Source organism: Argopecten irradians, chromosome 2 (assembly GCF_041381155.1).
Source record: "Argopecten irradians isolate NY chromosome 2, Ai_NY, whole genome shotgun sequence".
Classification (NCBI taxonomy): Eukaryota; Metazoa; Mollusca; class Bivalvia; order Pectinida; family Pectinidae; genus Argopecten; species Argopecten irradians.
In genome coordinates this window covers 15759065-15775717 of record NC_091135.1, presented here as the reverse complement: position 1 = coordinate 15775717, position 16653 = coordinate 15759065, and the positions used below count along the sequence as shown (strand labels likewise).

The 16653-nt window shown below is 34.3% G+C and overlaps 3 protein-coding genes across 3 annotated transcripts; 1 reads left to right on the top strand and 2 right to left on the bottom strand.

Annotated features, from left to right (window-relative positions):
* Nucleotides 1-2331: 2331 nt before the first annotated feature.
* Nucleotides 2332-6839, top strand: LOC138314593 (uncharacterized). The gene is made up of 3 exons (XM_069255004.1): nucleotides 2332-2594; nucleotides 4683-4787; nucleotides 5229-6839. Exons 1-3 carry the CDS (start codon nucleotides 2540-2542, stop codon nucleotides 6047-6049), a joined length of 981 nt encoding a protein of 326 aa, XP_069111105.1. The 5' UTR covers nucleotides 2332-2539; the 3' UTR covers nucleotides 6050-6839.
* Nucleotides 6840-6962: 123 nt separating this feature from the next.
* LOC138314592 (sodium-dependent glucose transporter 1-like) lies at nucleotides 6963-9005 on the bottom strand. Its single transcript, XM_069255002.1, has 2 exons — nucleotides 8725-9005; nucleotides 6963-8248 (listed from the first exon to the last, which is right to left on the bottom strand). Exons 1-2 carry the CDS (start codon nucleotides 8924-8926, stop codon nucleotides 7245-7247), a joined length of 1206 nt encoding a protein of 401 aa, XP_069111103.1. The 5' UTR covers nucleotides 8927-9005; the 3' UTR covers nucleotides 6963-7244.
* Nucleotides 9006-9279: 274 nt separating this feature from the next.
* Nucleotides 9280-12492, bottom strand: LOC138314588 (sodium-dependent glucose transporter 1A-like). The gene is made up of 3 exons (XM_069254996.1): nucleotides 11979-12492; nucleotides 10979-11264; nucleotides 9280-10499 (listed from the first exon to the last, which is right to left on the bottom strand). Exons 1-3 carry the CDS (start codon nucleotides 12216-12218, stop codon nucleotides 9496-9498), a joined length of 1530 nt encoding a protein of 509 aa, XP_069111097.1. The 5' UTR covers nucleotides 12219-12492; the 3' UTR covers nucleotides 9280-9495.
* Between the last annotated feature and the right edge of the window lie 4161 nt (nucleotides 12493-16653).

Sequence of the window (16653 nt, the reverse complement as noted above, 5' to 3'; positions counted from 1 at the left end):
CCCCCCGTCCTGGGGAACGAGGGGCAATTGCCCCCCACCTCCTGCCCCTACCCCCCGCTTCCTACGCCCCTGACAGGTGTATTTATATAATGTGTATGTATTTGTATTATAACATGATCTTAGTAAATGCATTATAGTATTTATATTGTAGATTATCTTCTCTTAGACTAGAGTATTTTATTGTATAGTTGTAAAGGGGCGAATTATCTCGCCCTGGTATAATTTGGTGTAGAGGAGACAGATTGTCTCCGCTTATTTTATATTATAGTGGGAACAGTTTGTCTCCCCTTGTATTTATGATAAATAGCAAAAGCTATTTCTATTAGCGTAAACTCTAATTAATAGTTGTTGTAGAGTTTATATATAGATTAACTCTGATATTATTTTGTGTCTTAGATATATTGTGAATCTGATCCAGATTTATATATATTTATACTGTATGCTACTTAGGGATCTTATATGTGTGTGCGTGTGTGTGTATGATGGTGTGTGTGGGTGCGTGCGCGTGCGCGTGCGTGTGGCGCGTGTATATGGCGTGCGCGTGCGTGTGTGATTAGTATGAATGTTATGTTATTATGTATTATTGAAATGTGAACTTGTATTTAATGAATCTTGTTTTATTTTGTTACAGACTCTACGCGTGTACGCGTGTGCAGACACCTTTGTGTTAATAAATTACAATGACAGAGAAGATGGATTGTGTCATTTTCCCATACTCACATCACCGCCTTCATCTTGGACTTCACCCACCTCAGTAACAATTTAAAAAAGAAAAAAGAGTAAAAGCTGTGAGTATAAATTACATTTACTTCTACAAAGTGGACAACTCATTATTTTTGTATACCGTCAAAACTACACTACAGTATTGACATATCCGGCCACTTTATTTTCAACCTACAATGTATTTTCCCCCTCCTCTACTTCTTGAAATCACGTTGAAGCGACTTAGTGTGCAGACCCATGTTTGATTTATTTTTTTATGATAATATGTATACAGTAAACAAGACCATGTACTGCTTTGAATTTATTTCAGCAATAGCCAAAAGAATACTAAAGTTTTTCTTTGGTAAAATGTGACAAAGTGGATAATCTAGTACTCAACATATCCCACTAGTATTGATTAAATAAAGTATTTAATATCAAGTGAGTAGGCATAGAGTCGAACATGTTAAAATGGTAAATAAATGATAGACGTGTATCAAGATGTGAGACATGTTCTTGTCAATGATTTAACGCATTTTTATATTGTTATCTAAACAAGGTAGAACTAATACTGTACAATCGGTACCGAGAGTCACATTCAAAAAGCTCTTTTTCTTTTTTGAATTATGGAGATGAGCCAAAAACTACAATTGCGGGAGAGAGAACTGAATCGAAACCCACTAAGCTCTCTTTTCCAAATTATACATTTTGTGGGTTATTTCTAACTTAAAACATAGCAATTCTTCGTGTTAATATAGTACACTTTTGTTTTTAATTTCAGTAAGGTCTTTGGCCTTTGTCTAAGGGTTCTGGTAGCATTATCTTTGTATGTGTTTTATATGATGAATAGCACATAGACAATTCCTATCTCTACCAACAGTGATGCTGTGATATTAGTTTCTGAAATTGAAGTGTTTTTGCGATATTTGTTACTAAAACAGACTTTAGAAACATACGAACATATATTTGTATGTACCTCATTTGATTTAACACTTAAAAGTGACTTTTAAAACATTACTGATGAGTAAAGAAATAATGACACGAAACTAGTCAAATAATGTGTCTGTTAGAGGCAGTGATTTCCAGGCCAATTCAATATAGTCAGTACCCTCCGCCCCCAAAACTTTCATTAAAATCGGAGGATTTAAAGATTTTGACACATCTAGAACCTTAGTGGCCATCTTGGATTTATCAGGAAAATACTAAATCATTATGCATACATATACATGTATCTTTAGTACCATCAGCTGTTACATGTGCCATATAAGATTTAGTCGAAATCTCTGGAAACCAATTGTGAAATATAATACAAAAGTAAATGTAAAAGAACATCAGAAATTTAAAGTCAACGTGGTATACAAAAGCAGGAACTTTTCAGAAAGCTGAAATTATCAGTAGATATGTGTTTAATTCTTAGTCAATAACAGGGGGTTCAATTCTGTTCATATTTTGGTTTGGGTTAAAAACAACAAAATATTCCTTGTTGTGTGTTGTGCATTAAAACAAGTATGCGATTATGTCAGAGACCTTCGTACACTCACCCATACTCTCCCATAAGTTACCTTTTACCGTCTTATAAGTGACTGTCTTTATAAACATGTAACACAGTAAAGGGCAACATATAGGACAGTTAATTAATGGTAAAAGGAACGATAATAAGAGAGTTAAAGCCAGAACTATGTTTGAATCACTGGGAAGAATTGCACAAAATGAAAGATCTAATCATTGGCGTTACATGCATGGTCACGTGATTTACATGCTTTTCACCGGGTGGATATATTATATAACGCCTATATATACAACGTAATAAAGAAGACGACATATTACCAATACAAGTATGGGAGCTATTGTTTATTTTCTGACCGTTTCATTGATATTCCAGGCATATCCAGGTATGTACATAAAATTGTATCCATCTCGATAGAAATGTCAATTGATATATTTTATGGGACATCGTTTACATGCACATGTTTTGCAATTTTATTTGTGGATACCATAACACATGTACGAAAATTTGTATGATTGAATCTATTTGAGTTTTCTTATTTATGAGAAACTGTCGGTAAATAAAGAAATATTTAGGTAAAATCAAATTTAATCAGTGATTAATTTTAGAACGAGACCCATTTAATATCAATAAGCGCTTTTATCTAGCTACATATATATATATGTACATTTGTTAGTCGATGTTTTAAAAGGACAGTCAACAGATGTTGAAAAAAATACATCGTTATATATGTACATGTATATAGTAATGACAATATAGCTTTTCTGAAGGCTATACTAAACACACATGTTCATCAATCAATTCTATTTAAACTCAAACCATGACGTATTGATTTGTCTATTGTCTAATGTCGTAAGATTGATTTTTACTGTTTTATCATCAATTCTAATAACGACAGTACACTTGTTGAGAGACAGGCAGCGAAAGAATAAAACACACACAGAGTGACCACCTTCATCTGTAATAACACCTAGATAACACATATATATGTTAATTCTGTGATCAATTCCGCGTGGTTGTACATACAATCTGATTAAAGTTGCTCCACCGCTGACAAATGGTATTTTTTCACTATCAAAAACAGGAGTAGACGATTTAGTATTTTTCTTCAGTTACAAAAGTTACTTTCTTTACACCATTACCATCATTGAAAAGTTTGAGCTTTTAATTTTACTTCAACTTCAAGTTAAAAACATGAAAAATAATTAATTGCATCCCGAAAAAATTCCGTGTCACTATATCCTATATGGAATGAAGTACTCATTGCGCACGCACCAAAGTCGAAATAAATGATTTTATATATTTTTTTTTTAATTTTAATTAGACATATATACACGATTAAAGACCAATTATTGTTCAAATGATGAATATCATTTATGCTCTGTCGGCGGTAGAGCATCTTTAAAATACCTTATCCCCATTATACACTACGATCTCCATAACGTAGTGTATAATGGGGATCTGTATTTTAATCAGATTGTTGTACATACGCACACAGAACAGGTTGGACTTGACACTATAAGGTGAAATAGAATATCAGTGTTTTAAATGTAGGATCAAGTTCTGTATATGGTTTGATCTTATCAATATACATTATTGTATGATACTATTTTCTATATTGTTTTGCGTATCTTTTCATCATTAAATGACTTGATATAATTAATATTTGATTTATTTCATCATACAATTTATGTTTTCATGATTTTATTTGTTTGTGCCATTAAATCATTATTACCATCCCTCTCTATGGACCCCCTCCCCTAATTAGTTTACAAAATAAAAAAAAAATAAAAAAAAACATTCACTAATAGTATAACCTATCGCATCAGTATAAAAAGCATATCTAATTTAGCAAACAAACATAAATACAAGAAGACAAGTTTTTTTTACCAGAGACCTAACTTACAGTTTCTCAAAAATTATGACGTTACAATGACCGCCTACGTATACCCACATGGACAAACAGTCCATTATATTTATATATTTACATTTTCACTGCAGCACCACTATGTAACTTACCAAATGTAGTTCTTGAATTCATCAGTTCATGAACTGCTATCCGCTTACTTTGATGTCATTGTCATTGTAACACATTTGTCGTGCGAGCGATCACAGAAGATTGCTGTTCAAATGGCTGTTTCGTCTTTGACTATTATAATTTCAATGCATTATAGATGCGAAATGTCTTGAGACTTTATCATTAAATTGCTATCAAATGTAAATATAACCATTAAACTAGCGCACATCATGTGGAATTTGCCACTGTCTAGTTAGTATTCATACTCACAAAAATTCCAAAAGAATGCAATTGATTTAATGCTTAGATGACTCCCATACGGATTGACGCTGCCATCAGTATCATTGACGTTGGTCGGAGATTAGAAGCAGGAGTAGCTTTAGGACTGCTGCAGTGATTTTGTCGATTGTTGAAATGTTACTGTATGTATAGTATATACAATTTTAATTCATCAAGGGCGTGCTACAATAGAGGTTTATACCGAGGGTGGTGAAATCAAGGCAGTTGGGAACCTCACCATATTTCCTACCTCTGCACAGTCTGAATACGAAAAGTCCTACTGTAAGTAGATTTCGATACACTTTTTAAGAGCCTAATTATGTTTTATTGTCATGCTATATTTCTGAGTGAAAATTATCAGAAAAGATTATTGGTATAGACACGTAAAATTGTATATAATTTTGAGCCTATTTAAGTTTGAAACATTAAATACCAGTTCAGCTTACGTTTTGAAGACCATTATATCATATAACCTGATCTTGCATATCCACTATTCTTTAAACTATCGTGGCTGTCAAAAAGGTGCTTGAGGTATCAATAGATGATATGAGCTATATTCAAAAATAAGTAAATTTTGTTTGAAACCGTTTGTGAGAATCCGCGTAGTTTGCAAACAAAATTTCTGTCCAAAAATATTTAAAAAATATATATATAAAAAATACCCCAATGAAGTTTTCAAAAATAGTTACATCAATGCTTAAAAAAATAATCATTTTTGGACAGGGCAGAAGTCTACTGCAGTTCCAAAGAATTATACAGATGTTGTAATCAATTCCTTCTCCGAGCTGGCGATTTCCCCATCTCCCAGTAAATCACGTGATAATTTTGTCACTTCATTACAATGTGACGCTACGAAAGTAAATGCTGTGGCCTGTCTCAAAGTGTTCCCACTAACTCCGACGTCACGGTATGAGAGACTGTACTGTATGCCAAGCGTCCTGATCAGACAGAAGACGAAAAACAAACATTCATGTAACTGTGAGAAATGTACACCGGATGTACACTGCTGGGTGTCATGTCAGAATTTAGCGGCGTTTGGAGAGGCTCCTGACTCAGAGTGTTTCTGTACTCCTGTCACAGGAGGTGATGGGAATGGCCCTATTCCGGTGTGGTGCAAAAATCCGCAAGGTCAGACGGAATTCTTCACTCACTGCCACAGCCCGTTATTCAATTATTCTTGTGAATTGTATAGGAATTTCTTTGATAACGGTTTCAGCCTCTCGCGTGATCATTACACAATTTGGAAATCATTTTCATGCAAAGGTGCAACGACTGAAAGGTTACTGATTTCTTGTCTTAGTAAAGCTCTTGTAATAATTGTGAAAAACACATCAGTTCCTTGTGATGTCCCCTTTAATGAAGCCACTTCCTGTTTGGAATCTTTCCGCAGAGAGCTCATTGCATCTCCCGATCCAATTTGCAAAGAAGCGGTATATACCTGGGACAAAATGTCTACAAATAGTTTTCAGCTTTCTAATGCCGAATTTGAGAAAGAATTTGGACCAGCACGATCAAAAGTTTATGACTGTTTGAGAATTTTATAGAATAATTTGACACAAAAAAAAGTTAGCACGGCGAATCTTATCTTAATCTTATCATTTCACATGATATTATATTGAACAATTGTCTGAAGTGATGGATTTTAAATAAGTACTTAGAATTCCTTTATCATAATGTATTACCGTTTTACCAGGGGTTTGCTAATGTCAGACTTATTAAAATTATCAGAAACTTTAAAAAGTTAAATGCGCTACTATTTGCATACTGGCAAATCATCTTTTAATGTTTTATTCACCATCAAAAGTTATCAACAGTTTGAGAATTATTTCATAATTTATAATATCATGTCCGCGCTCACATCATTAAACAGACAAATGTGCAGTAGCATTGTAGACATGTTTAACGCTATGCACAACCAAACGTAAAGCAATGTTGTAGCTTTCTTGCGAATGCTTCATTTATATTTATATATTTTCTATCTGCATCAATAACCGAGTATCTTTAACAAGTTTACCTGACTTGTTCCAAAGTTATATGATTACATTTTTATTTCATACTAATCTGACTTTTTGGTTGGCCGATGTTTTTTTCTAATATACATGGTGGCAAAAAGCGCCACTGACAATATCCAGGGAACTACTTTCAATTCATTTCGGCATCATCATACGGGTGTGAACTTCTTTGATTTTCAATAGTTTTAATATTCTCATAGTTTGAAATGGATTTTTTAATATACATTGTTTTTAGCACTGGATATGGCTACCTTTAACTTAGGGACATCTAAAATTATCCTCCACAGAGTAGACAATTAAATGTAAGTTGAAGATTTGGAAATGGACAATGATGTTTCTTATAAACTATCTTGATGTCCCTGAATATGTTCATTTCGATAATATGGAAGATATTCAAAAATGCTCCTTTATCCCGGGCATTTAGCGAGATGTTAAATCCGATGAAGATAGATGATATATCTTAATTATCAACTTTTGTAGATAATTTCATGCAGAAAATGTCTTTGTTGATTAATTTATAAATATTCTATTTTAGCATACAAATGAATCTGTACATCTAAATAAAGAGAAAATATAGATTTTCTCTCTATAGACTTACTGATCTTCGAACATTACAAGGATTCACACATTTTCCAAACTTTTGTTTTGGTTTCCGGATGAAATTGAGAAATAATGAGATGAATGATTTAGTAAAATGTACATTATTATCTTTTCAGCATTTGACAGTTTAATCATTGCTTTGTTTACTCTCTAACCTTGATTGACATCTGGTATAAATAACTATGAATACTACACTGATGATGGCGACAATGGTCTTCCCTAAGCTGAGGAAACAGAACCATAACGGGGATATCTCCTCCATCATATACCCAAACAGCATTGGGCTGAAAAGGGCACCCATAAACGATGCAATCATTACGTAGGCCGCTATTTTACCTCCCAATGGTATTAGTTTCTCGTTGATCCAGCTTAACAGGCAGGGCCAAACGACGCCCATAGGTATCCCTAAAACACACACAGATATCCATATCCCCGTGTGGTCAAGGTAAACAGCACTTAACAAGAAACCGACGAATCCTACTGAACACAAACCAATTGAAATCATCAACATTGTCAGTGGTTTAAGATAGTGTGTTAATACAGCACCACCTATCCGTCCCGAAAGCAAGGCAATAAAAGCAACTGATGTCAGCATAGACCCGGATGTTTTCTTCCACTGTAAATGTTGAACACAAAACACCGTTAAGTATCCACTAAATGTGAAATCCAGAGATATAAAAACTGCTGCAAACACCCCAACATTTATCAACTGAAGTATTTTCGTCCATGTTGGAAGTCTGCCGATAAATTGTAACTCGTCTTTGTTTTGTTGTTTAAAAGAGCTATTTTGCGTTTTTAGGTAAATCGCAGCAAAAGGAAGTGCACTGCAGAATGCTAATCCAGCCGAAATCAAATACGCTAAATATAGGCTGGAATTGAGTTCGTCTGTATCTGTTAGATTATTTCGCTGAATCGGTATGTAATACGAGCTTTTCCAACTGATGTTATTCACAGTAATTCGAGAGTTGTTCAATGACGTATCATATCTGATGACGTCAGTAGGGACGAGAAATTTTGATGTTACCATTGGAGACAAGAAACCAGAAACCGCAAACGCCGCGTAAAAGCTGTTCATATACACCCTTCCCCTCACTGAAGCTCCCCATATTGAAGCTGCTATGGATATCAAAGCTGAAACAATAGTTTGAAAGCTTCATTACTATCGCAAGTAATGCTATGAGTTATAATAAGATCCCATTCTTTTGATTTTTACGCAAAACAAAAAACTTCCTGAATTGTTGCAAGTCTACCTTTACCAAAAAAAAAAAAAAAAAAAAAAAAATTTTGACTGCCAGAAGCATTTCTAACGTCAAATTTTATAATTTCTATGTTAAGATACTCAAAGACAAATAAAACTATAAAAGAAAATTTATCTTCCTAGCTAATTGGAAATAGACCTTCATGCATATGTGTTTTACATCACTTGTTCTCATGAGAGCGAGAAAAAGGCACAACATCATTACCTTCTTTCAAATCTTGATAACTTTGTCTATCAAATATCTTGATGTTGTTAACGATAATGACAATGACTATTTTATTTAAGGAAACTACATGTTGTTCATGGTCAAATTATGCAAACTATGCTATCAACTGGTTTATCTACTTACTGACAGACATTACACCACCGGAAATGCCATGGATGACATGCGCAGAAATCATCACTTCATATGTTGTGCACCAGGGTATTGCAGCGAACATTGAGCTGTTGGTAGTCAAAGCCACTATTAGGATAAGGTATCTGTTACATTTAGAGTACACAGCTCCTCCTAAAATAGATCCTATCACTCTGCCAATGAAATACGATGTCATGATGACGGATCCTTTGTCTAGCGTGGTATTACAGATGAGAAGGATATCTAGGAATGCTGGTCCCAGCTGCCCTTTTGTCCATCCCTACAGATGAGTAGACATATTTGAAATCACATGTCTTCCATTTGAGAGCTAAGTGTAAAATAAGAATAAATCAATTAACAATAAAATGATGACGGCTTTGTAAACTATCTTGTGTCCCTGAATATGTTCATTTCGATAATATGGAAGATATTCAAAAATGCCCCTTGATCCCGGGCATTTAGCGAGATGTTAAATCCGATGAAGATAGATGATATATCTTAATTATCAACTTTTGTAGATAATTTCATGCAGAAAATGTCTTTGTTGATTAATTTATAAATATTTTATTTTAGCATACAAATGAATCTGTACATCTAAATAAAGAGAAAATATAGATTTTCTCTCTATAGACTTACTGATCTTCGAACATTACGAGGATTCACACATTTTCCAAACTTTTGTTTTGGTTTCCGGATGAAATTGAGAAATAATGAGATGAATGATTTAGTAAAATGTACATTATTATCTTTTCAGCATTTGACAGTTTAATCATTGCTTTGTTTACTCTCTAACCTTGATTGACATCTGGTATAAATAACTATGAATACTACACTGATGATGGCGACAACGGTCTTTCCTAAGCTGAGGAAACAGAACCATAACGGGGATATCTCCTCCATCATATACCCAAACAGCATTGGGCTGAAAAGGGCACCCATAAACGATGCAATCATTACGTAGGCCGCTATTTTACCTCCCAATGGTATTAGTTTCTCGTTGATCCAGCTTAACAGGCAGGGCCAAACGACGCCCATAGGTATCCCTAAAACACACACAGATATCCATATCCCCGTGTGGTCAAGGTAAACAGCACTTAACAAGAAACCGACGAATCCTACTGAACACAAACCAATTGAAATCATCAACATTGTCAGTGGTTTAAGATAGTGTGTTAATACAGCACCACCTATCCGTCCCGAAAGCAAGGCAATAAAAGCAACTGATGTCAGCATAGACCCGGATGTTTTCTTCCACTGTAAATGTTGAACACAAAAAACCGTTAAGTATCCACTAAATGTGAAATCCAGAGATATAAAAACTGCTGCAAACACCCCAACATTTATCAACTGAAGTATTTTCGTCCATGTTGGAAGTCTGCCGATAAATTGTAACTCGTCTTTGTTTTGTTGTTTAAAAGAGCTATTTTGCGATTTTAGGTAAATCGCAGCAAAAGGAAGTGCACTGCAGAATGCTAATCCAGCCGAAATCAAATACGCTAAATATAGGCTGGAATTGAGTTCGTCTGTATCTGTTAGATTATTTCGCTGAATCGGTATGTAATACGAGCTTTTCCAACTGATGTTATTCACAGTAATTCGAGAGTTGTTCAATGACGTATCATATCTGATGACGTCAGTAGGGACGAGAAATTTTGATGTTACCATTGGAGACAAGAAACCAGAAACCGCAAACGCCGCGTAAAAGCTGTTCATATACACCCTTCCCCTCACTGAAGCTCCCCATATTGAAGCTGCTATGGATATCAAAGCTGAAACAATAGTTTGAAAGCTTCATTACTATCGCAAGTAATGCTATGAGTTATAATAAGATCCCATTCTTTTGATTTTTACGCAAAACAAAGAAACTTCCTGAATTGTTGCAAGTCTACCTTTACCAAAAAAAAAAAAAAAAAAGATTTTGACTGCCAGAAGCATTTCTAACGTCAAATTTTATAATTTCTATGTTAAGATACTAAAAGACAAAGACAAATAAAACTATAAAATTAAAATTTATCTTCCTAGCTAATTGGAGATAGACCTTCATGGATATGTGTTTTACATCACTTGTTCTCATGAGAGCGAGAAAAAGGCACAACATCATTACCTTCTTTCAAATCTTGATAACTTTGCCTATCAAATATCTTGATGTTGTTAACGATAATGACAATGACTATTTTGTTTAAGGAAACTACATGTTGTTCATGGTCAAATTATGCAAACTATGCTATCAACTGGTTTATCTACTTACTGACAGACATTACACCACCGGAAATGCCATGGATGACATGCGCAGAAATCATCACTTCATATGTTGTGCACCAGGGTATTGCAGCGAACATTGAGCTGTTGGTAGTCAAAGCCACTATTAGGATAAGGTATCTGTTACATTTAGAGTACACAGCTCCTCCTAAAATAGATCCTATCACTCTGCCAATGAAATACGATGTCATGATGACGGATCCTTTGTCTAGCGTGGTATTACAGATGAGAAGGATATCTAGGAATGCTGGTCCCAGCTGCCCTTTTGTCCATCCCTACAGATGAGTAGACATATTTGAAATCACATGCTTCCATTTGAGAGCTAAGTGTAAAATAAGAATAAATCAATTAACAATAAAATGATGACGGCTTTAGTAGTCGTTCTGGGTTTAAAAATTTTTTTCTTAACACAAATAATATGATCCAATATTTACATTTACTTGTCATTTCTACTATATAAACTAACCAAAGCAAAGTGCAGTTTATGACGGTATACCTGACACCCAAAACGTGACCATTACGACGTCACTAATGTTGACGCGGTAATGTCAACTGATCACCGTCAAAATGGCTGTTCCATCTTGTGAATTAAATCGTCGTTGATAAACGCTTTTCCTGGTATAGCTTAAGCAATGTTAATGCAGAGACCTCAAAATGAGTTGATAATGAAAATATAAGTATTAAACTATCTTCCTATGGCATCTATGGTCTATATAGATGCCAGAGTTTTGCAGACAATAAACCATAGATGCCATAGGAAGATAGTTAAATGCTTAAATAGTAACGAATAAATATCATACATGCACTTAGCGATACTGTTTACCTTATATATAAAAGGAATTAAAATAAACATTCATTATTGTACTAACGACGCCCAATTTATATATTATTTAATAGCGCATAGTGAAAGATGCATTAGAATGGTCAATGGAATGATAATAGTCCGGGTGGTTTTCTTCTTACTGACTCGTCGATATAAAATTACTTACCAATATACAAAAGGCAAAAGCAGTGCACACACTGAGCAGGCATTTAAACTGTGTGGATTTAGTATGCTGAAGTTCGTAAAGAAATGGTCCACTTTCGTTTAATGTGTCTTTTGTATGATATGTTTCTTCGCTGTTGTCCTCGTCAGACACTTCGCTGTTGTCCTCGTCAGAGACTTCGTTGAACGGAGAAGATTCACTTTCAGAGTAGTTGGGTTTATACCCGTTAGTGTTGGTCGACATCTTTTCTGGCAAGGATGATCGATTTATTATTAATAATTCATATTTACAATCAGTGGATAATTAATAACATGAAGAACGGTATCGATTTTAAGTACGGGCTACTAAACTCTATTATTCGATAAAATCAATACAATAATGTAGATTGCGAGTATGTCGTGTGCGGACTGCTGTGTGGTACTGATGCGATGAAATGGGTTAGATTCGACGTAAGTGTACAATTACTCAATCCAACATTTTACATTAAAGTTAATTGCATTATATGAAACACGCTTGTATTTTCTCTTTAATGTATGATATAATAAATTTATCTTATAACTGAAATATTAATAACTTAAGAATCTATATTAATCTTACGAAAACTACTAGTTACAAACCACACTGTGTGTTGATGATGTTTTAGGATTGTACTACATAGATTTTCATGACATTATACTATTTTGATACAACCTATTTCAAACAATAGCGCTCTGCATTAAGCAAATTTTATATTTTTGAATTAGTTTTTTACAAATGTTAAAGGAATTATATGGATAACGGTTCTTTCAAACGCTCAGGATCATATAATATTTAGTAGTAAAGCTATACAGTACAGGTAAACAAACACTAAAGCAGCTACACATTCAAACTTAACCAAAACGGGAACTCCATACGTTTGAACTATTTTGTTAGAGAACCTAAGAAAGACCCTTTTAAATAACATATATTCTTCGCTCTTTAGCATGAGTCTGTTCTGTGGTATATGTCATAGTTACAATCCTTAGGCAATAGTCAAAGTATTCTGAAAGTTGACAATCTACAATTGATGACCTGTAATGTGTTGCCCACCAGAGAGTCGTTATGTCACCCGATGGCAAGGCTGCCCCTAGCTGATAGTTGGACCTTGATATATTTGTCACCGATGGTCAAGTGATTATTTTTATGGTGGAGTTCCATCGTGCTTGGGCAGTAAGGAATGTAGCAACAAACACATTTAATTATTAAAGTCAAACAGTATGCTTCCTAAACATGTATGATAAAGTTATATACTCACCAAAGCGACCCGCCATACACGAAATGGCTGTTGTATCTACTATCGCCGCTTAGTGTGTTAACTTATTTATATAACATCACGCTATATTGGGTCGACAATCTTTACATCTAATCTCCTGATATCATCAGATACAAAGAATGACATACTTGATGAAAGATTTTTAAAACTGATAATTTTTTTTTGTTATTAAGGTTAATAATGTGCGATCTAGATACAGGTATAGTGCAGGTAAACACTCAATATATTATGTGACGTAACAGCATGGTTTAGGTTAATACTATACACGCATGCTAGATGTGATAATTACCTGTTATATAGTATGAAATACATAACAATTTATATAAAATATATTTCAATTGATGCATGTTTCACTTAGTGATTTGTTTTGATTAAAATTCCACGACTACTAAATATTCAACATCGATAAGATAAATTAAAATTTTTCCATCAACAATCTATAAACTGCATTCAATATTCAGAACTTATATATAAATTACTAATGAACGGACTTTTGAATGTTGTGCAGCTCGACATTCGACATTCAACATTTAGAATTTGAATGTTGTGCAGCTCAAAATACGACATTCAACATTCAGAACTTTAAAATAACTGACAAACGAACGGACTTTTGAATGTTGTGCAGCTCGACATTCGAAATTCAACATTCAGAACTTATATATAACTGAGTATACGTAGCAAACGGACTTTTGAATGGTGTGCAGCTCGACATTCGACCTTAACATTCAGAATTTGAAGGTTGTGCAGCTCAACATACGACATTCAGCATTCAGAACGTATGCATTACAGATAAACGAACAGACTTTTGAATGTTGTGCAGCTCAACATTCAGAACGTATGTATAACTGACTAGCAAACGGACTTCTGAACGTTGTGCAGCTCGACATTCGACATTCAAAACTCAGAACTTATATATAACTAACTAATGAACGGACATTTGAATGTTGTGCAGCTCGTTATACGACTTTCAACATTCAGAACTTATATATATAACTGACTAGCGAACGGACTTTTAAATGTTGTGCAGCTCGACATTCGACATTCAACATTAGGAACTTATATAAAACTGAATAATGAACGAACGTTTGAATGTTATGTAGCTCGACATTCAACATTCAGAATTTATATCTAACTAACTAATAAACGGACTTTTGAATATTGTGCAGCTCGACATTTATCATTCATCAATCAGAACTTATATATAACTGAATAATGAACGAACGTTTGAATGTTATGCAGCTCGACATTCAACATCCAGAACTTATATATAACTAACTAATGAAAGGACTTTTGAATGTTGTGCAGCTCGAAATACGACATTCAACATTAATTCAGAAATTATATATAACTGACTAACGAACGGACTTTTGAATGGTGTGCAGCTCGACATTCAACATTCAGAAGTTGTATGTAACTGACTAACGAACGGACTATTGAATGTTGTGCAGCTCGACACTAAACATTCAGAACTTATATATAACTAACTAATGAACGGACTTTTGAATGTTGTGCAGCTCGACATTTGACATTCAAAACCAATAACTGGCCAACCAGAACAGAGTGTGAATATTTTGCAGTTCGACATACGACATTCAACATTCAGAATTAAATGTTTTGCAGTTAGACAAACGACATTTACCATTCAGAACTTACGTATAACTGACAAACGAACGGACTTTTGAATGTTGTGCAGCTCGACATACGACATTCAACATTCAGAACTTATGTATAAATGACAAACGAACGGACTTTTGAATGTTGTGCAGCTCGACATTCATTTTTCGGAACTAATATAAAACTGAATTATGAACGAACGTTTCAATGTTAAGAATTATGAACGAACGTTTCAATGTTAAGCAGCTCGACATTGAACATTCAGAACTTATATATAACTAACTAATGAACGGACTTTTGAATGTTGTGCAGCTCGACATTTATCATTCATCAATCATTCAGAACTTATGTATTACTGACCAACGAACGGTCTTTTGAATGTTGTGCAGCTCGACGTACGGCATCAGCATTGAGAACTTATATATAACTGAATAATGAACGAACTTTTGAATGTTGTGCAGTTCGACACTCAACATTCAGAACTTATATATAAACTGACAAACGAAGGACTTTTGAATGTTGTGCAGCTCGACGTTCAACATTCAGAACTTATATATAATATATAACTAACTAATGCATGGACTTTTGAATGTTGTGTAACTCGACATACGACATTCAACATTCAGAACTTATATGTAACTGACTAACGAACGGACTTTTGAATGTTGTGCAGCTCGACATTTATCATTCAACATTCAGAACTTATATATAACTGAATAATGAAAGAACGTTTTGAATGTTATGCAGCTCGACATACGATTCAACATTCAGAACTTATATATAACTGACTAACGAACGGACTTTTGAATGTTGTGCAGCTCGACATACGACATTCAACATTCAGAACTTATGTATTACTGACTAATGAATGGACTTTTGAATGTTTTGCAGCTCGACATACGACATTCAACATTCAGAACTTATGTATAAATTACTAATGAACGGACTTTTGAATGTTTTGCAGTCGACATTCAACATTCAGAACTTATATATAACTAACTAATAAACGGACTTTTGAATGTTGTGCAGCTCGACATTCGACATTCAAATTTAACATTTGAATGTTGTGCAGCTCAAAATCGACATTCAACATTCAGAACTTTAAAATAACTGACAAACGAACGGGCTTTTGAATGTTTGTAGCTCGACATTCGACATTCAACATTCAGAACTTATATATATAACTGAGTAGCAAACGGACTTTTGAATGTTGTGCAGCTCGACATTCGACCTTAACATTAAGAATTTGAAGGTTGTGCAGCTCAACATACGACATTCAGCATTCAGAACGTATGCATTACAGATAAACGAACAGACTTTTGAATGTTGTGCAGCTCAACATTCAGAACGTATGTATAACTGACTAGCAAACGGACTTCTGAATGTTGTGCAGCTCGACATTCGACATTCAAAACTCAGAACTTATATATAACTAACTAATGAACGGACTTTTGAATGTTGTGCAGCTCGACATTTGACATTCAAAACCAAAAACTGGCCAACCAGAACAGAGTGTGAATATTTTGCAGTTCGACATACGACATTCAACATTCAGAATTAAATGTTTTGCAGTTAGACAAACGACATTTACCATTCAGAACTTACGTATAACTGACAAACGAACGGACTTTTGAATGTTGTGCAGCTCGACATACGACATTCAACATTCAGAACTTATGTATAAATGACAAACGAACGGACTTTTGAATGTTTTGCAGCTCGACATTCATTTTTCGGAACTTATATAAAACTGAATTATGAACCAACGTTTCA

Coding starts and splice junctions, on each gene's coding strand:
- LOC138314593 (XM_069255004.1), top strand. CDS start 2,540: ATGGGAGCTATTGTTTATTTTCTGACCGTTTCATTGATATTCCAGGCA. Junction 2,595..4,682: donor GATATTCCAGGCATATCCAG/GTATGTACATAA, acceptor TAATTCATCAAG/GGCGTGCTACAATAGAGGTT. Junction 4,788..5,228: donor TGAATACGAAAAGTCCTACT/GTAAGTAGATTT, acceptor ATTTTTGGACAG/GGCAGAAGTCTACTGCAGTT.
- LOC138314592 (XM_069255002.1), bottom strand. CDS start 8,926: ATGACATCGTATTTCATTGGCAGAGTGATAGGATCTATTTTAGGAGGA. Junction 8,249..8,724: donor CGGTGGTGTAATGTCTGTCA/GTAAGTAGATAA, acceptor CTATTGTTTCAG/CTTTGATATCCATAGCAGCT.
- LOC138314588 (XM_069254996.1), bottom strand. CDS start 12,218: ATGTCGACCAACACTAACGGGTATAAACCCAACTACTCTGAAAGTGAA. Junction 11,265..11,978: donor CTTTTGCCTTTTGTATATTG/GTAAGTAATTTT, acceptor ACTCATCTGTAG/GGATGGACAAAAGGGCAGCT. Junction 10,500..10,978: donor CGGTGGTGTAATGTCTGTCA/GTAAGTAGATAA, acceptor CTATTGTTTCAG/CTTTGATATCCATAGCAGCT.